Source organism: Furipterus horrens, unplaced genomic scaffold (assembly GCF_987537825.1).
Source record: "Furipterus horrens unplaced genomic scaffold, mFurHor1.1.pri manual_scaffold_1, whole genome shotgun sequence".
Lineage (NCBI taxonomy): Eukaryota > Metazoa > Chordata > Mammalia > Chiroptera > Furipteridae > Furipterus > Furipterus horrens.
The window spans coordinates 31,569,147-31,595,977 of record NW_028327171.1 but is presented as its reverse complement, the minus strand read 5'-3'; the positions used below and the strand labels follow the sequence as shown (position 1 = coordinate 31,595,977).

The window sequence follows — 26,831 nt, the reverse complement described above, 5'->3', positions numbered from 1 at the left end:
AAACTTAAAAATTAGAAATGTGATTCACAGTGTATTGCCAATGGACAATGCTGAACCTGACAGAGTTCACACAGCTTATTGGCGGCAGATGTGATTTTTGTCGGCAGGTACCCACTGTTTTAACCACATTTTTTTCTCCATGGCTAAAGTGGTACCCAACTTTTCTTCTAATGCTCAAACCCTTTTCACTATAACATGTAATCTTACAAACTCCTATAAAAATTTGTTTTTCCTCATTTTTATGTGGTACATAATACAGAAGTGATTTTATGTAAAAGAAAATTTAGCTTTGTTTATTATCAACTATTATATAATAAAGGTAATTTTAAAAATAAAGTTAATATTCATGGTACATATGGCTATTTTTAATTTTTAACAGTCAAAATAACATTGTATTTGATTTTGGCACAGATGTATAGGACATGTAGTCTCAAATTAGTTACGTGTTGTAGACAAAATTACTTGCATTTGACAAGATAAGAAAGAATCAAACAATTTACAAATAAAACGTTGGGTATGTGAAAGCCCAATCAAATGTAATATTTTCTTTTTTTTTTACATTATAGTTATCGAACTGTGCATTATAACATACTTACGTAAAAGAACACAAATTATAGCCATACAGCTAGATGATTTTCACAAATATTTGTTCACCAGCAACCTGATCAAAACACATAATAATACCAGCACCCCGGAAGTTTCCTTGAACCCCTTTCAGTCACTAACTGCCCCCACCTGCTAAAGATAATCACCATTGATTAATTTTGCCTGTTTTTGTACTTTACATAATGAAATCAAACAGTATATGCTCTAGTGTCTGGCTTCTTTTGCTTAACATTGTGAGATTCACCAGAGCTGTAAAATGTAGGTATAGATTGTTCATTTCTATTAGTATACCTTGTATAGTAAGTCTGTCACAATGTATCAGTTTATCCATTCTACTATTGACAGACATTTGGGTAATGTCAACACCTACTGCTATGATTTTTTGTCTCTTTATTTTCCCAAGGACTAGCAGCTTCGTAATGTACTCAATGACTATTTCGAGTAAGAAAATGCAATTTCAGGACTGTTTTGAGAACATTTGCAAATTTATTACCTTATTATTGCCCTCTGCTAGTGCTTATTTAGTATCCTTGTGCATCCTGTCTGTATGCTCTAGTCTATTATTAGTATACATTTAAAAATCTGACCAAAATAAAAATAACTAAAACTTAACGTTCAAAACACAAACATTGGTATCATTGTTCAGGCAACGATAAGCTGGCCAAGGGACTGCCGGATATAAGCTGGCTTGTCTGTTCTCTCCACCATGATTCATGCTAATTTGGTACATTCTTTGTCCGTTTGTATTGTGTGAAGGGGTCATTTTAAAATTAATTAATTAATTAATTAATTAATTAATTAATTAATTAATTTAAAGAGTAGAAATTATAACAGGTCCAGTTACTGCCTTTTGTTAAATTTATTTCCTGAAACATGTTCACACTCCCCATGGTTTGGGAACACTGCCTATCTCTGAGATGGTCCAGAGTATAACTGAGCATTCAAGAGAAATATTACGGCATTAACTCAAATACGTGGTAGGTGCTGAAGCTAGCCTTAAGTAAGTTACAATTTTGTGATCTTTAAATTCTGAACTGCTAACTTAAACGAAAAAGAATGAAAATAAGACTTAAATGTAGTGACTCATACTCAACAATTTGTTGTTAAAGAGTACATTTCATGGTGTTGTTTTGCTTTATTGTATGTAAATGGCAAAAGGGGCAAAATGTCCTTGGAATTGGTCCCTGAAAGTCTCCTTAATATTACGTTTATAATCTGTGATAACTGAATTTGTGTTAGGCTTCAGTTTGTCTTCATGTAAAGTATGCTAGAAAAAAAATCGACTAATAAAATACATGTGTAAACAAAAATCTATCCCACTTTTTAAATGAAGAGGTTTCTAAATAGTTAGGAACAGAAAAAGGAAAGATATTCTCCTGACCAAAGAATTAATGGGTGATTCAGACAGGCCCTAAAAGTATTAGGACTCAGAAGCAATACAGGGAATTGGTGACAGCTGTCAAAGGGGAGAGGGGTTGCAGGACTAGGTAAAAAAGGTGAAGGGATTAAGCCGAAAACAACAACACCACCTCACCTCATAGCCACAGATGACAGCATGGTGATTACCAGAGGGGACAGCGGGGGAAGACGGGGTGTAGGAGAGAATATGCAGGATAAATGGTGATGGAAGGAGACTTGGCTTAGGGTGGTAAACACACAATACAGTATACAGATGATGTGTTATAGAATTGTAGACCTTAACCTATATAATTTTATTAACTAATGTAACCCCAATAAAGTAGGTAAAAATTACACTTATTGAACTCTTCTTTAATTCAAGAATTTATTAATTCATACTGAGGTTTTAAAGGAAGTTATGCAGAAACTGCCCAGAAAACCAGACAAGTGGTTCTGGATTATATCAGATATTTAAGGAGATGCTTTACTTTTAGTTCATTTGGAGGACTGCTAAGTAAATTGTAGAAACATCGGAGGTTACAAAATTATAACTTGGGTTTCCTTAAATATAGCTCATTCACATATATTATAGTTTATTTCTGGAAATTAGACTTTAGTTATAGAATGAATGTCTTTCTTTCTGTGACAAGTTTTTCTTAATTTCCTTTATTAGAAAAGATTTCTGATTCTGTTTTCTAAAATAGAAGAGAGCCAAAGAAATTACTATTAGTTTAGGGTAGTTTAGTGGTATGATGCAACTAATATTATAAGAGTACCTTTATAAAGATACAGAGCATCAATATATTTTAAAATCTCATTGCTTTACAATAATAAATATATTCATGTTCACAGGTCTGCAGTTTGGCTGTTGTTTGGCCATTATCCACTGACCAAGGTTGGGCCCCTTTTGCCTGGACCTAGAAATAGACAACAAGTTTGTGATCAGTTTCAGGCAGACTCCAAAAGCCTGCCTTCTATGACCTGTGCTGAAAGGATTTCATCTACCTTGGGGGTGCTCTTCTCAGGGTGGATCACAGAAGTACAAGAGGGCGAGTTTTAACATGTGATGCCTCTTAAAGCCTTGGCTTGGAACTTGCTCACTATCAGTTTTGTCTGCATCTCATTGGCCCAGCAAGTCATGTGGTCAGTCCCAACATTAATGGATTGGGATGCAGAAGAATACTGTGCGCACAGCAGTAAACACAACAGCACAAATGGCAGGGTGTGGTTGTGCAATTACAATAGTGAGGGATGAAGAATTTGAAAGGATGACCCCACCTATCATAGTCAACTTCAAAATTAGTACAGTGTGAGGTGAAAGAAGAAAGCTTCTTTTATTTGAGGAATTATTTTCTGGTGATTTTATATAGATTTTTTAAAAGATTTACATTAAATAGTTTGATTATAGTCATATTTGTATTGTCTTGGTGAAGGGTGTGAGTTTATAATGAACAAGCACTTAGCTTAAATTCTAAACAAAGGGCAATAAATAAATATGTTCTTTTATTCAACAAACTTTTTCCTGAAGCACCTACTGTCCTGAAACTTCTTTGGGATATAAATTTTATTATACAGGTGCTGGTATCAAGAGATAGAATGTAAAACAAGTAACTTTCTGTTGGATTCTTATGACTCTGCTCTCTCAGTAACATAGAATAAACAGAACTTCTCTATCAAAGTATTTCAACATTTATGATGCTAAATTTGGCAGCAAAAGCAGATGTGACAAAACATAGGTTTTACTTTTATACATTAGCTTATGTGGGTAAAATAAACAACTAAAACAATTTAGAACATGGACCCACGGGTAGATTTGGACATTTAAATTTTTTTTGTAGACTTCTAAATAATACTTTGCTTTTTTTTTAAGAAAAAAATTTGTTGCATAGTCACTGTGATTCTTTTGTGAAAAAAATTAGTCCATTAGTATTTACTTGAAGGCTGTATTACCTACAATGGCAACTATATATGTTTATACCCAAGGCCTTGGGGGGAAAAACGGAGGCAGATGCCCTGGCTGTCCTTTTGTCAGTCCGTCTTTTTAAAATGTTTCTGGTTTTAGACATTTCTTTAAAACACCCTTTCTTCTCAAGTTGTACATTCATTAATTTCTTCCTTTAAATATGTGATTGTATGTGTGTGTATGATTTTATATATGTGGGTGTGTGACAAGTCAGTTATTATATCGGCCTTCTTCAGTAAGATAATCCTGATAACAGTTTGGTTGTATATTTTTTTTCTTTCTAGAGTATGATTCTTCATAGCTCAGTTTGAATTTAGAATTTTCTACTGAAAACGGGAGGCTGAAGTTGGTTCCCTAGGTACACAAGTGTGGCTTTGATTTGGAATTGGAAATTTCCTGTGAGTTGTCTGGACATGCTTTTGGTGCACATAATAGGAGAAGCACTGGGAAGAGACTTCTTTTTTTTCTGCCAAGTTCATTTCTGTACTTTTTGTGAACAATACCTGCTCAGAAAATTTTCAGGGTAGGAACATGTAGATTCTTGTTAAGACCTAGTAAGTGAAGCTCTATGAAACTAGTGTAATGTCTGTTCTCTAACTTAAGTAAATACTTCTTCTCATTAACTTGTTTCTTTGGAAATAATATGTTGATGTAGAAATAAAATCTGCCTTTGTTCTTCATCATCACTGTTTTATTAATTTTTTATTTTTATTTCATTTTGTTATTATTTTTACTTACTAGTTGATTGCTTAAATATGTTTTTTTTTTAAGATTTTATTTATTTTTAGAGAAAGGGGAAGGAAGGGAGAAAGAGGGAGAGAAAGATCAATATGTGATTGCCTCTCGTGTGTCCCCCACTGGGGACCTGGCCCACAACCCAGGCATGTGCCCAACTGGGAATCAAACCATCGACACTTTGGTTCGCAGGCCAGTGCTCAGTCCACTGAACCACACCAGCCAGGGCCTAAATACTTTTTTTTAAAACAGTCTGGTTGGCACCAAGTGGAACAGACACCAAAAAGATTATTTCTATGGACTGTTTAATTCTTTTATAAAAGGAAAATGTCTTTTTTTCCAGGCCCCCCAGTATTTAACTACAAGAGGTTATGATTTTTAACTACCACACCTAAAATTATTTCTTTGAATTTTCATTTATGTCTCAGTAGATCATATAGGTTTATTCTGTTGTTATTCTGGTCGTGCTAACACCGGAACCTACAGGCATGGTGTAGAGCCACATAAGAAGTTTTTTGTATAGTTGCGTTGACTCTCCTTTCAAAATGTCTATCCTGAATCTTACCAATCTACAAATATTTCTATTTCTAGTACCCTAACCTGACGTACCACAGTGTCTTGACTAAGTGCAGTAGGCTTCCTCCGGGTTGTCTTGCTTCCACCCTTACGTCCCACATAGTAGCCCGGTAGTTTACAGTGTAGATTATTTTTTGTAAACTGTAAATTAGATAATGTTCTTTCCCATCTCTCTTTGGAAGAAATTTTAATTCACCAACAGGATTCCTGCTACAGAGGCCTTTTAGCTGTTTCAGTGGCACCCCAAGCTCCCTGCTTTCTCAGCGTCTTTATGCTTGCTACACTGTCTGTCTGGAAAGTTCTTCCCTGAGATTTCATCACTGGCTCCCTTTTATTCCAGACTCAGCTCAGATTTCACCTTCAAAAGGCAGCTGTATTAGTTATTTATTGCTGCATAACAAATGACCTCCAGACTTAGCACTTTCAGGCAGCAAACACATAGACATTAACTATTTCACAGTTTCCTGAGGGTATGAATCCTGGCACAGCTTAGCTGGTTGGGTGAGGCTCAGGGTCTCTCTCTCACAAAGCTGTAACCCGGGTGTTGGCTGGGCTGCCTCAGGGAAGGCCCAGAAGGAACAGCCTGGGTAGAATGCACTTCTGAGCTCATTCACTGGTGCTGGCAGGCTCCCGTTCCTTGCTCTTAACCCCATTCCCCAGCTTCTCACTGTGGAACGCCCCTCCACACATTGCCCCAGTGTCCTCATGACATGGTGTCCGGCTCCCCACAGAGTGAAGGATCTAACAGAGAAAGAGCCCAGCACCAGCTCGGAAGCCACAGTCTTTTATAACCTGATCTCGGAAGTGGGATCTTGTGCTGGAGTCTAGTCATCACAAAGGCCAGCACTGGGAGCATAGGAGCGGAGTACACAAGGGTGCGAGTGCCAGAAAGTGGGGACTGTAGGGAGCAATCTGCAGGGCTGGCTACTACAGCAGCTCTGCCCCATGGGATTCAGCGGTTGCTTTCGGGAAGCCTGCGCCTTTTCTCTTTGTACCTCTGACCACGCCATAATACATGCCTTCCTTGGTATAAGGGAATATCCTACACAAGCAGAAAAATTATAATGGTTCATCAATAGTTAATCCACCCAAGTACTATCTATCCCCATTATCCTACATTGTTATCTTCTTTGCACTGATGACTATTGAAATCCCATGTTGTATCTCCTTGTTTATTGTCTATCTTGCTTGTCATTCTATGAGATTATAAGACCTTAGATTCAGAAAACTAGTTTTTCATGTTCACTATTCTAATTCTTGAGCTTAGAACAATGCCTGAAATATAGTAGATAGCTATTTGATAAATGAACACACTGGATTGCCTTTTCAAGCCCTAGAAGTCCTATTTTAACTATCTTATATGGAACTGTTTCTACATGCATCCCAATGTTCTAAACTTGAGTATACTGAGCATACATACATTTCATTACTTTAAGTAATACTTGTTGAGTTTACCTTATATGGAAGGCAGTCTGAAGTTATAAATGCACATAAGACATGGTTCCTACCCCCAAGGAGTCCTTTTAGTAAGAAAGGGTAGACTATGGTATGGACCATATGAGAACACATAAAATAAAACCCTTTTCTTTATTTAAATTTAAAATCGCAGGGTTAGAGGTAAGGTGAGACTTGGAGGTGGAGTCTACACAATAGAGTATCTTCTTGATACACAGTTATTTTGTGCTGATATATTCCTTTTAGCATGTTCAGAATGTAAGAAGGAAAGAAACTATTTTTTGAACAACAAAATCAGGAAACCTTATCTATATACCCAGAAATAGTAACTTATTTAGTTGCATATTTTTAAAGATCACCTTGCTAAAACATATATGAAATTGTGTTTCATTGTATGTGGTCATCATATGTAGAGCAGTTTGCCCACACATTAAATAGCCCTCAGTCAGTGAATCCTTGGAATTAGTTCTCTGAGTGGTGATTATTTTTTATAGCATTCTTCGCTGTTACCAGCTTCTTACTACAGACATTCTGTCTCCTTCTTTTTAAAGTTGCTTCATCAAATTTTGATATGCACTTGAAAGCCCAATAACCAAACTTTATAGAATTGTGTACAATAACAATACTTATTATTCTGTACAAAGTTTTCTTTTCAGATAAATGAGTTCTAAGGGAGATTCTATTTTTAGTTAAGCCCTTTGTGGCCCATTCATGCATCTTTATGGTACTCACCTATGTTTTAACAGCTCTTAATAGGATGTTATTTTACTTACGTTTTCTATTGAACTTTTCTGTTCAATATATCGTAGCTAGCTTTGAAGTCAGTATGACTCATAGGTCTGCCAAATATTTGTTTTCTGTCTTGAAACAAGTTGTTGAATCTTTCTGAGCTTGATTAAAAAAAAAAAGAAAGAAAGAAAGAAAGGAAGACATCTTCCTTACAGAGTTGATGTAAAGAGTAAATTAATAGGTGAAGGGCCTAGAATGTTTGTTAGCTGGCAGTCTGTTTTCTTTCCTGCTTTTATCCTTCCCCAGTCTTTCCCCACCAGGTTGAATGGGCTTCACACTCTGTCACCTAGTGCCTAGTGACAAATGCCTTGATAAGCAGCATCCATAATGCATGCAACTGTGACAAGGAAGTCCTGGCTTATCTCCAGTGATGTACGGTGGACTGGGAAGATGAGTCCTGTAGACACCTTTCTTTTCTAAGACTGTCATCCAAGATTGGGTTTCACTGCAGACTAGTACCAATAACTTAGCACTAAGGAAAACCCAGAGCCCAAGACTATCCATAAAAATAAACTTGCTTTCTAGGTATCCTTCAGAGACTTGATACCCACAAGCCAGGCAACTCTTATGTGGTATTTCACTCCCCACCTGGGGTTTGCAACAGTGGAACTCAATTTGAGAAGAATGAGACTGCGGGGCGTTTGGTGGGTGAGTGGGGGAAGCTACAATCACTGTAGATACCGAAAGTTAACAAAACATTCAGAGCAAGGAATGTTTTAATTAGAGTCACCTCTACAACATCCATGTAATTACATTTTTCCACTCCCTAACATATTTTCTCAGCTTACCCACCCTTGTGACTCATTCAGTAGCAAAACCCATGAAGTCAGCATTCTCTTCCAGTCATCAAGCAAAAGTGGGTCATCTCCCTGGTCTATTGGATTGTCTGGTAGGCCCCTGAGAGCCTCATTTCAGCGTGGGCCTCTCAGACCTGCGACCCTGTTTCCTTGTTTTCCCCTTGGTCTGGTTTCTAATAACCGCTGGGAACTGCTCACCATGGCCAGCTCCTGTCACCCCAGACTGCCCTCTTCTGAATGTTGCATTTCCTGTTTATCTAGTCATCACCCACACCTTGAAAGTACTGCAAAGGTTCTGCCTTTTTCTTGTTTTAAATTCAGCCAGAATTCACTGAGAATCTGTCCTGTGCCCTACACTGAATTAGGCCCTGATACATTATGGATTAGAGGAACGAGGCTCAAAAAGCTTATGTGTCCAGAATAACAGATTAAATAAATGATAGAAAGAATTTGATGCAAGTCTGCCAACTCCAGATTTAATTGTCTTTCTAACTTAACACAACTCCCTTTTCCTCCAGCTGCGCTAGACGCTGGGAAGCATTGGTGCCGTCAGCTGGATGGCTGCCGTGGCTCGTGGTTGAGTGTGGGCCCTGGCCACAGCCCTCCTCCAGCTAGGGCGGCCGCTGTGGTCACGTGTGGGACATGTGCCCCATGTGGTGCTCCGACTCCACTTTGATCTGTAATGTCAGCCCCTAGCAAGTAGGATGGAGAGACAACTGTCATCTTCACCATTGATTTTTTTTTTTTTTTTTTAAATTAGAAAAAAGGACTGGCCTTACAAGTTGATTTAGCAAGTTGGTGTAGAAAAACCTCCCCTCCCTAAGAATACTGAACTTATTAAATGTAACAAATTTGGGGTAACTCCTTGATTTCAGTTATTCAGAATATGGATTTAATATTTAATCAGAAATATGTTACATTGGGTGAGCTTTCCCTCTGAAGTTATAAAGCTATGTGCCTCTGTCTAGAAAGGTCATGTAATATCTTTTTCTTTTCTAAAAAACTTTTTAAAGAACCTCCATGAAAATGAAGGTGGTTTCCACTATTTGAAAAACAAGCATTTATTAATTACATTATTGGAAGAGAATATTAAAAATAATTCATTTTGGGTTTCAAAATGCATTTTAAGAGTTTACCTTTGAAGTTATATTGATGAGGCAGATTACTTCGGAGAGTGAATATCAAAGAAGCCACAGTGTGAACACCCAAGTCAGGAAAATAAGGAAACTAAACACTTTCCTAAAATTTGGAATGACTAGAGACCTGGGTTTAAATTTGGACCCCATGATTAAATACCTGGTTGACCTTTAGCAAGTTACCTAGCTACTGGCCTGCTTCATTGCCTGTTCACATAAGGATTATACTTGCCTTCTGGACTTAGGAGTCTAATGAGAGTATACTGTGTCTTGTACCTGGTAGAAATTTTGAAAAAAACAAATAAACTCTACGCACCATTTTAATTAGTTAATAAATTATAACTTCTAGAAAAATAAAGTATTTGTTGTACTAATGGTGAGTTAGGAACTTCATTTTTCTATATAAAAGTTTCATAGTTGGAAACTGTTATAGCTACATTACATAATAGTTTTACATAACACTAATTTAGCAAATAAAAATAGAGATGACATAAAGCTCTAATGATACCCTTTTAAGATCTCCATTAAGGAAAGTTTGGCATATTGTAAGACTTGATGTTTTATTAATAGTCACTTTTATTTCTCTCACAAAGTGTATTTTGGAATGATCTTTGAAAGGCTGCTGTTTCAATCATTAATTCATTTTACTCAGGTACTATGAACATCAAATCAGCAAACTCAATTAAGTGAAATAGGTAGGAAATGGAATATTCTGGTGAATTTAGTTGTTAATATTACATAGCAACTGTATTACCTTCTCCACCCATATGGTTCATATGGTTTTTGGTCTGTATTTAAATCATTCCATTGAATTAGAGTTTGTATGGCAAGCTCTGTGCCAAGTGTTTTTCTGGAAAAAGGAAGGGAAATAAAAAAAATTCTTAAAATTCTTTTTGCTTCAAGTTATATTACTAAAAAGCATTCCAAACTGTATTAATTGCTTTACTTCATTGGTTAGAATGGTCATTGAAAACATTAATTTGTCTTCGAGTACTGGAAATGGAAATCAGATATGAAGAAGACTCAGCTAAATACAAGGTGGGGCAAAAGTAGGTTTACAGTTATGAGCATGTGAAACAGAGAGTTTATTCTTGGATTATTACTTATTAAATATTGTATTATTTTCCATGTGAACAACTGTAAATCTCTTTCCACACACTATATATAGTTCTTTTTTAACTTATTTTAAAATATTTAAACCTGTTTATGTTGGTATTTTGCATTATGTATCCTTATTTCCATTTTAAGTTTTAGAGAAATCATACAAAAAGTGGATAAAAAAGAAATGGAGCTTCCTTTTTGATTTTAAAAATCTTTTATTTAATCAACATTGCAGTATCTTATTGTGGATACAGAAAACATAACAGAACCTTTTAAAGATTTTTTTTATTCTACAAGAAGTTGATATGTAGACAGTAAGACACATACTTATTTTCAGAATTCAGGAAAAAATGCTCTGAAAAATAGAACCATTCAGAAACCAAATTTTAAGATATTTTTTCTATTTACTTTTTTACTCAGAGTGTTGAATGAACAGTTTTAATCACAGTAATTTTTTTCTTGGTTTGCTTTCAGGTTTTTTTTATTTTTTTTTATTTTTTATCACAGTAAGGAGTGTAAGCCTAATAGGAAAATGCATCCACAAATAACCAATATTTGTTTCATCTTACATAAATTAATTTCTGGTCATTGACTTCATAAGAAAAACCTTGTGAAAGTTATTTTAATTCTATAATGAAGTATTATCAGATGTATATTTTCATCAGATTTAGATCATATATATAACAGTAATTTTAAATACTGTGCATGTAAGATGAATTAGTGGCTAAAGAAAGGTCGCCAGATTTTCTGAAATTACATTTTACCCACTCTTCCCCAAAGTGTAGTGCCCAGTACCTCAGAGCAGAGGGTATTCCTGTTTAGAGCCACATGTGTTCTTAACAAACCATCCGGAAATGTTCATTTTCTATAGTGAATATGAGGAAAGAAACAAATACTTTATACTCTTATTGCAAAGACCTTTAAGATACCCCAAAATGAAAGAGGTTGCAGGGTATTACTAAGCATTCCAATCAAATTGGTGAAGAAGGTTTTAGACATGCGGGGTTGACTTTATCCCCACAGTCTACCATTTTTTAAGTTCCCTCCGTGGTAACTGGTGGTGGTGGGACAGAAAATGTCGGGAAGAGTAAGAAGTGGCAGTGAGGGTCGGCTGGCGCTTGCCTCAGAGGGGTCCTGTGTTGGGCCCTAGACCTGTAAGTGATGGTGAAATAGCCCTTCCCAGCAGTAACCTATCTACCAACAATCGGGTATTTCTTCGATTACTCTCGACCCTTCTCTGTGCTATTTGTATGTCTCTACAAACATCAAGCATGTCCAACACGGGAGGTATAATGTACTCCCCACCTCGTCCTCCTTGGCCCCAGGGGCCACCTTTCACACAGTAGCCTAAGCCAGAAGTATTGGCACCAGCCTTGGACTCACTTCTGTAGTGCGCTTGGAATCAGTCACTCGGGCATTTCGCTTCTATTTCCTGGAATATATTTGCTTCTGTGCATTCCTGCCCCTCTGGCCTTGATTGCTGCATATGTTTAAATATTATAAGGCAAGCTTCTCTTCATGCTGCAAAATTGCCCCTCAGATAAGAGGAAGTCTTGTTGTACTGGAGTCAGGACAAAGCGACTGCTATTACTGGGTGCTTTCCCGACTACTTTGTTTTAAACAGCAGAGCGCTGTGTGAGGAGGACAAATTAGCCCACAGTGACCTCATTTAATGTGGTTAGATATTTATGGAGGCGTCCTGACAAAATCTTTTTTTAAAGGATGTAGTAACATTTAAAATTGTGTGGGCATTTGGGCCCTGGAACGTTTCCTCATGATTGCAAATGCCCAATGTCTTTATAAAAAAATCTTTTTACAAAAACACGCATGCACACATACAAAAACAAAAAGACACCCTTTACAATCAGGAATTAGGGCCATAGAAGGCATAAATATGCACCTACAGCACGAATGAAAAGTAAGCACTGGTAACTTTTACCAAATATCTGCAGTTTAGGACATTTCCAGTGATGGTAGCAGGTAGAGATTTCTAGATGCTGAATCTCTAGTGAAGATGGGAGTGCTTCTAAGACCTGTCAGAGGTCTGAAATACCGACCGGAGGTGGTGAACTCACAGAGGTCAGACCCGCACGTGAAGTCTTTGAATCATATTGCTTGGGGAGATGTGGATGGAGAAAAAAGTGACATGTCTAAATATGTCATGTTATATTTCACTTATGTAGCTGGAGATAGCAAATGCCATGTTCTCATGAAACAGTTGTGCATTCAGGAAAGTACATGAGTCATAAGTATATAGGTCAGTGAACTTCCACAAAGCAGACAATGTAGACCAAGAATCAGCACATCACCAGCACCCAAAATGCTCCCTCGCACTCCCTTCCAGTCTTTGCCTGCCTGCCTCCCACGGCCACGGGCACTGTGAGCGGGACCCTGTCTTCTAGCCCCACACATTAGCTTTACTTGTTTCAAACTTTCTGTAAGTAGAATCATTCAGCAATCCCCACTTTATTCTCTGGCTTCTTTCCTTATCATTATGTTTGTGAAGCTCACCTACGTTATTCCATCTAGTTTGTTCACGTTGTTGAGTGGTATTTCATTTTTTGAACAACCACTACTTATCCATTCTACTGTGTTAGATGTTCATGTTTCCAGTTTAGGACTATTATGAATGAGTAGGGCGGCTCTTAAGATGCTCCTGTGTGACTTCTGGTGACTAAATGTCAAGCATTTGGTTGGGTGGGTACCTAGGCCACACCGCATGCCTCCCCCAGCTCTGGAAGATACTGTCAAACAGCTTTTCCAAAATAGTTGTACAGATTTACACTTCTGTCAGCAAAGAGGAGAGTTCTGCCTCCACATTCTTGTTGATTCTTGGGTACTTTCTATTTTTTATTTTATTTTAATTTTAGCTGTACTGATGGAAGAATATTGGTATGTCACTATGATTTTAATTTGATTTCCCTGATGACCAATTTTCTTGACCACTTTTTCTTGTATATAATTTCCGTTAGGATATCTTTAAGTGCCTACTCATATTCTTTTAGACTTCCCACTCTTTTCACTTCCCCAAAATTTAGTATATTCCAGTTGGAAAAAATAATCAACTTTTTTTTTTAATTGGTTGCCTTGTTAACAAAACTGATATTACCTTATATCTGAGCAATATGAAATTTTAACTTTCATGTTACTTTATGTTATTTCAGTGATCTCCTGACTCATTTGTCAACTTTTACTCATTCTCAGATTCTCTGCTCTATCTGCTACTCTACCCATTAAATTAGTTTTTTTATAGCCATTTAGATCAAGTCTATTGCAGTCCCATCTTACTCCTTCTCTCCCAACCCTGATTACCCACCTTCCTATCAACATAGCTAAACATGGTGTTCCCAGAACTGCTATAAAAATTCACAGGGAGCGAGTGCGGCACACTTGCTATCAAGATGAACCTTCCCTGGAAATTCTGGTTCAGTAGACTCAGGAATCTGATGCGGACAAACACTCGAGATTATTCTTATCTTCAGGAACACCACAAACAGGTTGTTTTTGTTCCTGCCTCAGGGCTCTTACCTGTTCTCTCTCCAGTCTCTGGATTTAGTATCTGGATTATTCTCTGTCCTTCCTCCATTGTTATCTCTGAACATCCACACAAATGTCATCCCAGCTCACCTAACCACTGGTGATCTCTGGTTGTCTTCTTACTGTTTTACCCTCTTCTCACAACCTGAATTTATTGATAATAAGCTTTTTATAAGAATAAATCGTATACTTTAGTGTCTCCCAAGGCACCCGGAACACTGCTGGGCTGTAATATAATCGCTTCAAGCAGCAAAGGGAAGAATCCTTTCATGAGGAGTGAATAGATTTCATTTCATAATAATGATTATTAGTGGCTCATCACTTTGAAAACATGCCAAAAAGAAGACTCATATGAAGAAGGATAGCTTAAGTCAGCTAATACAATACTTGTTCGAAAGAGCCAAATCTCAATTAGATGGTGCCGTGAAGGCAAGCCTTGGTATAATTTTATCTAAAATAGAAAAGGCAGTTAAGCACCAGTTCAAATCATGGTTAAAATTTCCATTTAAATAACTTTGTCAACTGTATGCATAGCAAAGTTAAAAATAACACTCTGTTGTGCGTGCAGTAAAAGAAAAAACTACTTCAATTGCCATGTAGTAGAAAAATTCCTGATCAGACTGCTCTTTGGTCTCTCAGCATTCTGAAAGCTATATTTCAGGGCTGTGATTTAACTACTGCTAATCTTATGAGCCAGTACATCAACAGATAAATTTACGTTTAATCTCTATTCTATTATCTGTTTAGTCTCTGGGATATGTGGTACTAATGAGCCAACAACTCTGAAAATTTAGTTTAAAAATGCTGGGACTTATAGGATGGTAGGCAAGTTAAGAAGAGAATGAAATATTTTCTAAATGCCCTCATTCATTTACCAAAAGCATTGAGTACCTCTGCGTGTTAGGAACTGGGGATCGGGACTAAGGTGGTAGTGAGGGTTGGGGATATAAAAGGGAAAGGAAAGGGAGATAGCCCATCCCATCCCGCGTGGCATATGTAGTTCATTCATTTATTTGTTTATTCATTCACTTATTACCTATTGAATGCTTATAGTCACTTTACTGGGGATACAATGGTGAAATAAAACAAACTAGATTTTTTTTTTTAATCCTCACCCGAGGATATTTTATTGCCTTTAGAGAGAGAGGAAGGGAGAGAGAAATATCAATGCAAGAGAAAAGCATCTATCAGTTGTGTCCTGCGTGTGCCTGGCCAGGGGATCCATACATGCCCAAACCAGGAATTGAACCCACAACCTAGGTATGTGCCCAGACCAGGAATCAAACCCATGACCTTCTGGTTACAGAGCGATGCTCCAACCAACTGAGCCACACCAGCCAAGGCCAAACCAGGAATTCATGCTCTGACTGAGCTTATATCCTAGTGGGACAGAAGGGCAATTAGTACGACAAATCAGTAAAAATAATATGGTAGAGTGTTAGGTGCTAAGGAGAAAAACAAAGTAGGAAAGGACACTGCAGGGTAGGAAGCAGGCTGCAGGTTTTGGTAGCTTGTCCAGGTAAGAACCTGGTGAGAAGATGAAGACCTGAAGAGAGCGAGGAAGCCAGCTGCACAGCCCCTGGAGAAGGAGGCACAGGGAAGAGGCAATCTGGGGTGCTAAGCAGAAAGCGTGCCTGACTCCTTCTCGGAGTAACAAGGAGGCTGCCGTGGCTGGAGCAGCATGAGCAATCAGGGGAAGGCAGGAGAGGGCTTTGGGTTTCACTGGGTGATGAGAAGCCGTTGGAAGGTTTTGCCCCCAGGCTTGGAATGTGAATATATGATTTAGTAAAGGGAGCTAAGCATAAAAAAAAAAAAAAGGTTAAATTAATAGTTAAATTCGCTATAAATTTTCAAGCAGACTGGAAAGGTTGAATTTACTGGAAGATGTACAGCTGGGATAGAGTGGGAAGTGAGAGCTGGACTTAACGGTTTATAGGAGTTGCGAGTGAGAGATTATGGAGATGGATGCTGTTTAAGTGTGAAGGTAGGAAGATGGATGCAGAATTCATTCGAGGAGATTTTGTCAGAAAGATCCGGGGTGGGGAGACTCTGAAGACAGCCTCAGGGGAGCCCTGGCCTACTCACAGGGGCTGGAGGGCCTATCCAGTGAGGTCCTCGAAATGATATTAGGTGTCTCCTTTTCTCTTTTAGTTATTTTATGTGGGTTGTTTTCTAAGGAGATCTTTGTCCTTTCTCAGACTTCTTATGAGCTAAATAAGAAAGAAGGAAGGAAGGATAATTGGAAAACTCTACTTGTGATGTGGTCTTCACGTTAATGACCATTCTACAGAGGAGGCGGGTGGGTAAGTGGATGGCCTTCAACCCACTTCTGGAAGTTAGAACCACAACCCCGAAACTGTTTTTAAAGACAACAAGAAATATCTACAATTTTAGGCCTACAAAACAAGGCCTCAAAAGTACTCTATTGATTTCCATTTATTTTCATTTTTTGTCACATCTTTGCTATCCTACTTAAATATCCTCACAATGATCAAAAGCACATATTTGTTCATTTTAATTTTTATATGTCAAATGAAAAAGTTGCTTGCAAATCTTAATATTTTTACAAGTCGAATTGTGTGACTTTCATATCAAGCTTCAGAGTTGTTTTTTGTTTTTGTTTTTAAATAAAGATAAAACCTTATGTTATTGTTAGAACCGAAAGCAAAATTTCACGGGCTTCTGCCAATGAAACATTGCCCTCTCTTGGCTTAAGGTGTTAAAACACTCAGCAGTGTTTTCTGTCTAATTTTAGTATTGCTTTCTAATTCTGAATTGAAGTAGTTTGCCCTGAAATATACCTTGTGTGTATGTATTTTGCCCATAGGTGGATGTATGCAGCTAATTTCTCTTGTGACTTTCAGATGAAAGTCAAAGTTAAAATGGAAAATTGCTGTAGGAAGCTGATGTGTTTTTAAACTCTTAAGGGCTTTAAGATGGAATAAAACCTATTTCCATTCTCGACTGAATGGGAAATATTAAACTTCTTTTCAGTAAGCAGATAATGAGTCTCGTGGATTTTCCTCTTTTTCTCATGAGTTCTTGTGATTCAAATCCTATCCCCATTACAGCATTATTCTGCATTAAAGATCCCGAATGCCAAGATTGAACTATTACATTTTTATACTTATTTTTCCTTAAACTTGTTTGGTGCCATGAGAATATCATCATATATGATTTTTGTTGCAAAGTTTCTAGCAGTATTAGTTCATCTTGACTGATGCCCTTGACTTCACAGCATAAATAGAAAAATAGAGATAGGTGACAAGGATGGATTAGCAATCCTCCTCCTAAGTGAAACAGTAAACCTATCTAGATAAATCACTGGCTCAAAAGCCTGAAGAATGCATTTTAAAAGAATTAAGGGTAGTGTGTGTATGTGTGTGTATGTGTTTAATTGATGGGGGATTTTCTAGAAGAGCTACAAGGACACAAAGATTCTATACAGCCTGTTTTACTGTTGTTCAATTTTTATTTAAAAAAGTAACATGGGTTTTACAAAGCTATTGGAATGATTATTTGCTTTGTATTTCTTAAGTGAAATTTTTAAAAAAATTAAAGCAAACTGAAAAGATCTCATGCCTTTTTGAATACATATATTATAATAATAGCAAAGTAATATATATTTTTTTATTAGATTTTCATTTTAGGGTTGAGAGGTCTCACCTGATTTCCTCTCTGGCAATTTTAAGCCATCACAGCTGATAAGTGAAAAACTATTTTAGTATTTTCTGGCTTTTACTCTGTGCCAGACAGAGTTCTAAGCACTTGACATATATTAACTCATTCAACCCTGACATCCTCTCAGAGAGAAAGCTGCTATTATCACCCCCCCACCCTATAAAGAGACTGAAGTACAGAGCAGCTCAGCAGCCTGTCCCTTTAGGAATGGATCTGGGATTTGAACTCAGATACCAGAGTCTGTGCTCTCAACTATTGTGTGACCACCTGCCTCTTTCCCTCTCCCCTCTTTCCAGAATTTCCAGTTCCAAGGATTAACTTTCACTCACTGGCCTTTACCCGATGTGGTTTCCTCAGCTCCCAGTCTGGGGCTTCTTTTCAGTTTTTCTTTTCCCTCTGAGCCTGATGAGAACAGCACTTCTACTTCCCACCAGTCAAGGCTGCTCCTTCACCTTCTTCCTTGGTGGTGTCTCCCGCTCACAAACCATTTCGGCATTAAGTTGCATTACATCAGGACTAGCAGCTGAGGCTGTAATAAGGGCTCGGCCAGTTCTGAGTAAGATAACGTTAATAGTGCAGGCCCCTCATTGTTTATACATATATCTTCTATTCCTGTTTATCATATCCTTTTTTCTACTACATTTGCAAAAACATGTTCTCTTGTCTTAGCTCATTGTATTACTTATGGAATATATCTCAGATGTCCCAAGATCTTTGTATTTGGACTGTAATCCACAAACATGTTCGCCTTTTTTGTGGGTAGCATATAGCATCTCTTTATGTGATTTATGAAAGTTTATAACGGTGTATCCTAGGATCTCCTGGCTCCCAAGACACATGGCTATTAATATGTTGAATGTGTAAATTCCCATTGAGTGTAAAACTGTCAAAGACTGTTGTGTGATTCCGTATGATAAATGGATACTGTGGACCAGCTGTTGGCACATTATCTTCCTGACTGCATTGCAGGGAAGAGAATAAAGAGAGAATGGAGCACCATCGCCCACCGCCCCACACCCAGTGTCCCCCACCCCATCCCCCACACCCCCTCTCTTTTTGGTGTAATCTACTGCATGCTCCACTCCTACTGAAGATGAAATCATTCCATTGAGTTTTCTGACCCCCGAAGCCAAAGATAATTACTACCTGATTACCGAGTCCCATACAACATTGGGTTTGCAACAGTGAGTTTACAGTGATCTCTGCTGTCTATTGTTAAGTAAAGAAGAATTTCACAGGATAGTAATTTGTAAAAATGCAGCTTCCCTCTTCCATCCGATTCTTCCACAATAATATTTACTATTTAGAGTCAGGTGGCTGGGGGTGGGTGGTGAGAAGTGCCCTCATATACATGTCCTTGACTATACTGCAGGTTTGTTCTGTTTTGTTTTTTAATTATGGGTGTTTCTGGGCTGGAATTGTTAATCCCTAATGGACCTGATATTCTCAGGAGCTCCCTAGACTCAGGACCCCCAGCTGCCTCTTTGGTTACATTGGAGCAAGGTCTTGACTACTTTGCCTATCTCTTTCTTTGAAAATACTGCACATTCTTGCTGAAATGGTCTGTAATATGTCCAGTTAGTCCACCAAGGTTCTCTTTTAATTGGCATGTTTATGCTCTTGCGACTACTACCTAGACCGTGGGAGCTTTGGCCAGTGAATTGGAGTTGAAGGGGTGTTTTTCCTTCCATCTGGGGAGCTTAGATGTTCCCATGGCATCCTGTTCTTGCCTCTGTTATATTATAATAATATTGTATTTATCTATTTCCCTGTAAGTTTCTCCAACCTGACTGAAATTCCCCAAGACTGTGAGCCTGCAGTTCAGGGGCTTGGCTTTCGTGTGGTTATAGAACAGCACTAATCTCTGTTTTCCCTGTTTCAACCCAGACGTCATACAAGATAGTATTGTTAGTACCAGTCCAAGGAAGTGTTTGGTGTTAATAGGCTTTTAGAAGTTGGCCGAGGGACTTAAATACCATACGTACAGATAAGTTTGAACAAATGTGTTTCCAGGCTTGAGGAAACACTCTTCAAGTGCCCAAAAGAGAGGCAGGAGTTAGAAATAGATATGTGCGGGTCAGTGTTATGCAGGTGGTGGTTGAAGTCCTACAAGTGGACGAGGTTGCCCAGGAAGAGACAGGGAACCTCACAGAAATGCTCCTTTAAGAAGCAGAAGAAGGAGAAGATGCTGGCACAGAACGTGGCGGCCTCTTCCCGAGTGTTGATTGGATAAAGGGGCAAACTGCACAGGATCCCGGAATTATCTCGATTGTTACATCTTATTTCTTCTCCAGAATGTGGAAATTATAAATACATACATTTTTGTTTTAACTGTGAAAAGACTCTAAACTATTTTCCTTCTCTTTTAAAAATTGATATTAATTTTACCTGAGAATTTTTAATTCTTTGAATAAAAATTTTAACTTTTTTTTTCAGTTGTGTATGAACACAGATCAAGATTAGAAAAATCCTTGCAAAAAGAAAGACTTGAACATAAGAAAGCAAAGGAAGGTAAATAAATAATGCAATTGGTGTTTTGTTTTTACTTATCTGAAGCATCATGTATTTGCTTTGAATTTTTTTTTTTTTTTTTTTTTTGGCTAAGAAATTTATTAAATCAACCCAAACTCAGATATCAAGCAATTTGCTGTGCAATATGCAATAAAATAATTTCTGCTCAAGACTGTATTTAGAATCTTTCATTCAGTGTTTGCCATCTTGAGGTAGTTCATATATTGGTTATATATTATTTTAGAAATAAACAGCTTTTTATTTGAATATTGTACACATATGTTACTAATACTGGAACTTCTGTCTACAAATATCCAGAAAGTAACAGTATGCATTGTCCAGAATATGACAAATTGTATATATATATACATATGCATTTATATACATGTTTATAACATAATAGATTGTTCACATTGAATGTCTTTTAACTTATACACCTGTTTTTATCTTATGATGGCTTTTATTAGACAGCCAATTGGTTCAGGTTGAAAAATTAACATTTAACACGGGTATTAGGCAGTGCCATGATTTTTCTCAGAATTTTGAGAAAAGTTATCTGCATTTATATTTTTATTCACATGGTGTGATGAATCTCGAGATTTAAATTAGGTGTTCTGTCTGATTAACTTCGTGGGCAGAAGGATGGCGGACAGGGGAGGGCAGTATTGGTTAGGGTGTTTTACTGACCCTTGGATTAAGCCTGTGTGAAGAATAGCAGTTTAACATCATTAACATGCTTTGATAGGATTTGGATTTTTCATGTCTTCAAATGCAGAATGATTTTATGGGGCCATCTAGTGGATAACATGCTTTAAGATCATTAAAGGTAGTTTCTATAGCTTGGATTCTCTTTTCAGGTCCTGAATGATTTCAGTGTGCCATCTAGTGGGTAGCAATAAATCACCTCTGTCCTTCGGTGTGCTGCCTGTTTGCTTCCCTCCTTACTTCCAAGGCTAGTTAAATACAGAGCGCACATTCTACATGCACGTTTAACCAGTTGGTTATCGTGTGGGTATTGTTAATGCAAGATTTATAGCTTTAAGGTAAAGAGGAAAATTACATAATTGTTTTTTTTACCCTTTTCTAAAGCATTAAGAGACAAAATAAAGTATATATGTCACCATATATACTTTAAACCTAGAACTATTTTTGTAAGTCTGAGGAAAGTTTGCCTTTATTCTTTTAGATGTCTAAAAATTTCATAAGGAATTAACTTACACTCTACTTCCTTCATTTTATGTTTTCTAGATTTTCTTGTTTATAAGTTAGAAGCACAAGAAACACTAAATAAAGGAAGGGTAAGTTTTGTTTTTGCATGAAATTTAGAGGAGACAAACTTGTTGCAAAATATTTTATTCTGTTGAGCATTACGATTGTAGGTCTGAAATACTTTTTTTTCTTTGTTTGCTACCAAAAAATTTTAGGAGGAAGACTAAAAATTATTATTTTAAAACGTACCTTTGCTTATTAATGGTTAATCTTCAACAGTAACATGCAGATTGTATTTATTCACTTATTTGTTCACTTCTTTATAGTCTGTAGAATATATTTATTTCAGTCTACCTTTGCACAATATTACTGCTACTTGAACACACATTACTGTGTAATGTGCCACAGCACCAGGTGCTCCTGTACCAAATTCCTCTTCACTCTCAAACCAGCCCAGAGACCACCTCTGAGTAGTCATCACTCACCATCTCCCATCCAGAGCTCATCCAAACGCATTTGCCGAATGGATGAATGAATAAATGATATTGCCATTAAAAAGTTTAAATTCCAAATTAACTGGAGAAAATCCAGTCTTTTTCTTACGCTAAAAAAGTGTAAGCTTTAGTTGAATAAAACATTGGCGTTTTGGGGTCTTACAAGAGAGAAGAGTCAGGTTCTTAGGTAGCTGGGAGGCTATTAGCTTTCAACTCTTACTTGCTTGTAAAATCCCTGACTAAAAACTATGTGCATTTTCTTGTCCATTTTATAATGTAATTTCCTTATAAATTAAAATAAAGTAGTAAAGCAATAAAATGAGAAATCATTTGAGAAGTTGTAAAAATATGAACTAAGAAATGATGGAGTGTGTACTTGTGCTGCCATGGGATAAGCAAGGGGTAAGGCATGTAAAATAAAAAACACAGCCTGGGGGAGAAAACCCTCAGGTGTCTTGTGTGCTGACTGGCCAAGGCTGCCCAGAACTGGATATGTGTGAGGTCCCATGTGAAGATGCTGCCCTAGGGCCCAGTGATCTATTGCTGAGACAGGGAGCTCAGGCTCAAGGTTCAGTCCCCACTGTGCTGCTGAAGCAAGTGTTTGCCCTTGGTCTGTTCCTTCTCCTAATTTTCACTCTGTCAAATGTGGTATCACTGAGGTAAAGTAATGTATGCAGAATTTCTTACCCACTGAAGCTCAGGGCAGGAAAGCCCCTTTCCTCTCCCCTTCAGCAAGCCAAACTAAGCTTATGAGACCTGGTGCTTGTTGGGTTAGCTCCACTTTCCCTTGGAGCACCCAGCACAATGTATTATTATCTATATGCCGTGCCGGGTCTCAGGACAAACTCCTACATCGGGGCCTCAGTTCTCCTGAATGTGCGTGTGGAAGTAACATCTCCAAGGGCCCTGTCAAGCTGCTATTTTATGATTTCATGTCCTCTTTTTCATTACTGAAATCTAGCAAACTTATGGAATGGTCAAACTTTATTTCTGACATTATATAAAGAGATAGCCTCAGACACCCTGGTTCCAGTGTAGAATTCATTATAGCTTATGCAAGTGAAATAAATGAAATTCTTCTATTAAAAGTTTTAAGCTATGCTTAGCAAAAGAGCCAGATTTTAAAGATCTTTTTGTTAACTATTTTCTTTTCAATTTGCAGCAAGATTCCAATAGTAGATACAGTGCATTGAATGTGCAACATCAGATGTTGAAAGTGAGTAATTTAATGATGTTCTTCATGAATGAATGAAAGGATTAACTAACTTAAGCGATTAAGGACAGTTACAGAAAGTTGATTTCTATTATAATGTGGCGTAGTAAAGTCATTTGGCTGAAAGGATGTATCAGTATAATGCCCTATCGTATTTATTACCCCATTACAAAGAACATATTTAGCTTTTTACACAATTTCTTATAAAGCAGACTCTGGTCAACTGATTTTTTTGTGTTCTTTTTATTCTTTAAGGCTTTTTGTTTGTTTAATTTGTCACAGTAGTTTTCTTGAGATATTTTCTCTTATAAAGAATGGAGGTGGTAAGCTATTAAAATGCCTTCTTTATGCTACTCATATTTAAAAAGTGCCCTTTTACCTATCACAGGGACACAATTTATAATTAAAGATTCTCTTCCTTGGATCTGGGATAAAATTTATTCTTGTGTCAGAAACAGACAAAGAGAGAGGGGGGTCGTCGGGGGAGAAAGAGAAATTGATTCATTATTTCTGTCGAACTGGGGGATGTGTGGGTGGGTTCTGTGCCACACTGCACACAGGCAAACAGACCCCGACCTTCACCCCGACACCCTGGCTGTTTGTTTGGTATTGTTGTTTCTCCTCTGTCAGTAGGGCAAGTACTTGTTATTGAAACCAGAATCTTTTCTATTATCAAGAAAACAATACATGGATTAAGGTAGACTTTCCTTTCACAGGAAGCATTTGGAGACTGTAGAATTTATCTAGATTGTCATTACGGCATAGTAGTATAATCAGAAGTAAAATAAATGAGAATAATTCAATAAACTATCAATTTCTTACTTCCCCCACAGGGAAGAGTCTTTGCTTTCCTTCTTTAAATTGTGTTACCAGGAAGGCTGGAAATGAAAGAAGGGAAATAAAAAGTGATTTTAGGGAAACAAAAGAGTGAACGGAGATGTGTAGAGTACCCAGGTCCCTCCCTCTTCCATTTCCCATGCTAACTTCTAACTTTTTGCTTGTTTAATTTCTCAAAGTAGTTTTCTTTAGATATTTTATCTTCTACAAAGTGGAGGTTGTAAACTATTAATGTTAAAAATTTAGAAGACAATTATTTTTGGCCGTGCTCCCGAACTCTTTATTTGAAATGTGAGGGAAACAGAGGTGGGCCACACAAATGAAAAGCAACCTGAGAAAAATGCAACCTACCTCTTCATTCGTCCTTACTGTCCTGCGAGGGAAAGGCTGTGTGACCAAGAAATAGACTCTGGTACAGTTTAGAGAATGTACATTATCGCTCAAGGTCTCATTTTTGCAGAGTCAACACGAGGAGCTAAAGAAACAGCACAGTGACTTGGAAGAGGAACACCGCAAACAAGGGGAAGACTTCAGCAGGACATTTAACGACCATAAACAGAGGTACCTGCAGCTGCAGCAAGAGAAGGAACAGGAACTTTCTAAGCTGAAAGGTATTTGGAAATCTAACTAGCCAGTCTATATGGAAATAAGTGCTCATACTGATGTTCAATAGAACAATAGTCTTGTTTTATCTTGTTTTTGCATGGTGGTTGATTTATCTGGATTATTACTTGGACCTTTTTTAGCCACTTATTTCTCTGGAATATTTTACATTTATCCTTATCTCTTTGGTTTGTTTTGGGAAGTGAAGAATATTTAGTGTTTTTCAATGAGGCTGACTGGCCATGTTGGGCAAGACAGTTATGTGTGTGTGTTTGTGTGTGTTGTGAGACATTTGGTGTCTCTGACCTCATCCCACAAACTGCCTCCGTCAGTGCTCCCCAGGTGAAGCCTTTCTCAAACTCTTCCAGGGGAGGAAAGACTTATGATTGATGGCTAATAGTAGCTTGCAATAGCTCAGGCTCCTAGAGTCTTAATGGCCCTGGTGAGTCATTCTCTTCAATTACTCACTACAAGGGGGAACCCCCCCAAAAAACCCATGATTTTTTATAAATGAGTTCTGTTTTTTTTTTTTTTGCTCCCCTCTCATATATAGCCACAGACAGTTTGTGTAATCGCCACCAGCTTCATAGTCCTCACCTATAAAACTGGATGCTCATATACAGTATTAACCTCATAGGGCTGGAATGAGGATTAAATAATTTATGTAAAGCACCTAGAACAGCTACTGGTAAACTTTCAATATATATTAATTGCCATCAATATCAGCATCAGGTATTTTCATAGTAATATGGAACAAAATGTATTATTCTTCAAGGTACATCTGAGTTTTGGAATACAATTACCTATTTAGTTATTAATACAAGTAAATATTAAATAATATTGAATTTAAATACACTGTTTAAATAATGTAACCAAGTGCAGTCCACCTGTCTGCCACTATGAAAGCCAATACCCAAGAGGCAGGTGCTGATATAAGGAAAGTGGTTTATTTGCAGATGCCGGCCATCAAGAAGTTGGGGAACTCACATCTCAAAGCCCATCTCCTGGAAAATGGGGGACTCCTGTCACAAAGCCCATCTCCCCATCTCAGTGGAGGCAGAGGTTTTTTATAAGGAGGGAGAGGGGAACAGAACAGAGATCGAGGGAGGGGGTTGCAAAGTTCTCTACCTGCAGACGAGCGCAGTTTGTTCCGATAAGGCAAGTGATGGTCCAGTGAGCATCATCCCGGTTTAGTCTTCCTGGGTTCACGTCATCTCAACTTCACGTCATCTGGATCCACAGTTGAAAGGTCAGCAAATGCCTCAGAGCTAGGATGCCTGAAGGTGTGAGTCTGTATCTTTTGAAGTTAGTTCCTAGGATTTTTACACAAGCGTGCTGTCTCTCTATAAGCTACCATATTAGAGTTACCACTTTCAGAAACAATGTCAAAAGAATGGTTGTGGGGTGGGTTACATTTTCCCACTGTTACAATTATCCACGGTTACAGTAAGTTTAAAGTGTGAAAAATGGTTTTAAAAGATACATGGTGCCTCCAAACACAGTCTTGAAATCTGAATGAGGTCTGTAGTCTAGTTAATTGTACTGTGACAAACAATCTGGTTTTGATGTAGTGCACTACATTTATGTAAAATGTTATAGAGAGAAACCGGGTGATGGATACCTTGGACTTCTCTCTGTTTTTTATGCAACATTCTGTCTATAAGTCTTTCAAAATAATACGTTACAACAAAAAGGCATATCATGGGAGGATGTAGCCACTGAGGCGATTTAAAAAGGTTAAGGTACTCTCGATAGACTTGGGCTGGATGCCAGCAGATAATACCCATGAGATGTAGACATGTAGAAGCTTTGGCTTGTTGAAGATACAGCAGGTGGTGAAGGGCCATCCAGATATGAAACAGCGACGCATCTATTTGACAGACCTGGAGCAGTCACTGTCTGCTGCTAAGGTTCCAGTGCAGATGCAAGAGAAAAGGGTCCTCGCGCTTTCTGACTGTCTGATTGTGGCAGCCAAGATTGAATAGGGGAATACAAAAAAAAAAATAATAATAATAACAAAACAGAGGAAGGAAGGAAGACTGAACACCAGCAGTCCTCCTGAGGGCAGTAAAAAGGACCAGAGAACCAGAGAACTCCGTTGTCAGAAAGCACTTGTCATGCCCTGGAAAGATATGCCTTTCAGTGGTGAGGGAAGGGTCTTCTGGCATATTGGATACACCATTCAGCATT

General features: G+C 37.7%; 1 protein-coding gene and 1 non-coding gene across 2 annotated transcripts in view; both read left to right on the top strand.

The window, feature by feature from the left end:
- The window catches only part of GOLIM4 (golgi integral membrane protein 4), a 66,702-nt gene that overhangs the window by 14,196 nt on the left and 25,675 nt on the right, over positions 1–26,831 (top strand). Inside the window, exons 2-5 of the mRNA XM_090273564.1 lie at positions 20,211–20,285; positions 21,534–21,583; positions 23,151–23,204; positions 24,499–24,649. Coding sequence (XP_090129690.1) covers positions 20,211–20,285; positions 21,534–21,583; positions 23,151–23,204; positions 24,499–24,649 — 330 coding nt within the window. The remainder of the gene's footprint in view (positions 1–20,210; positions 20,286–21,533; positions 21,584–23,150; positions 23,205–24,498; positions 24,650–26,831) is intronic.
- Positions 26,506–26,638, top strand: LOC150020840 (small nucleolar RNA SNORA31). The gene has a single exon (XR_016513659.1). It is a non-coding gene; the product is annotated as a small nucleolar RNA SNORA31 (small nucleolar RNA).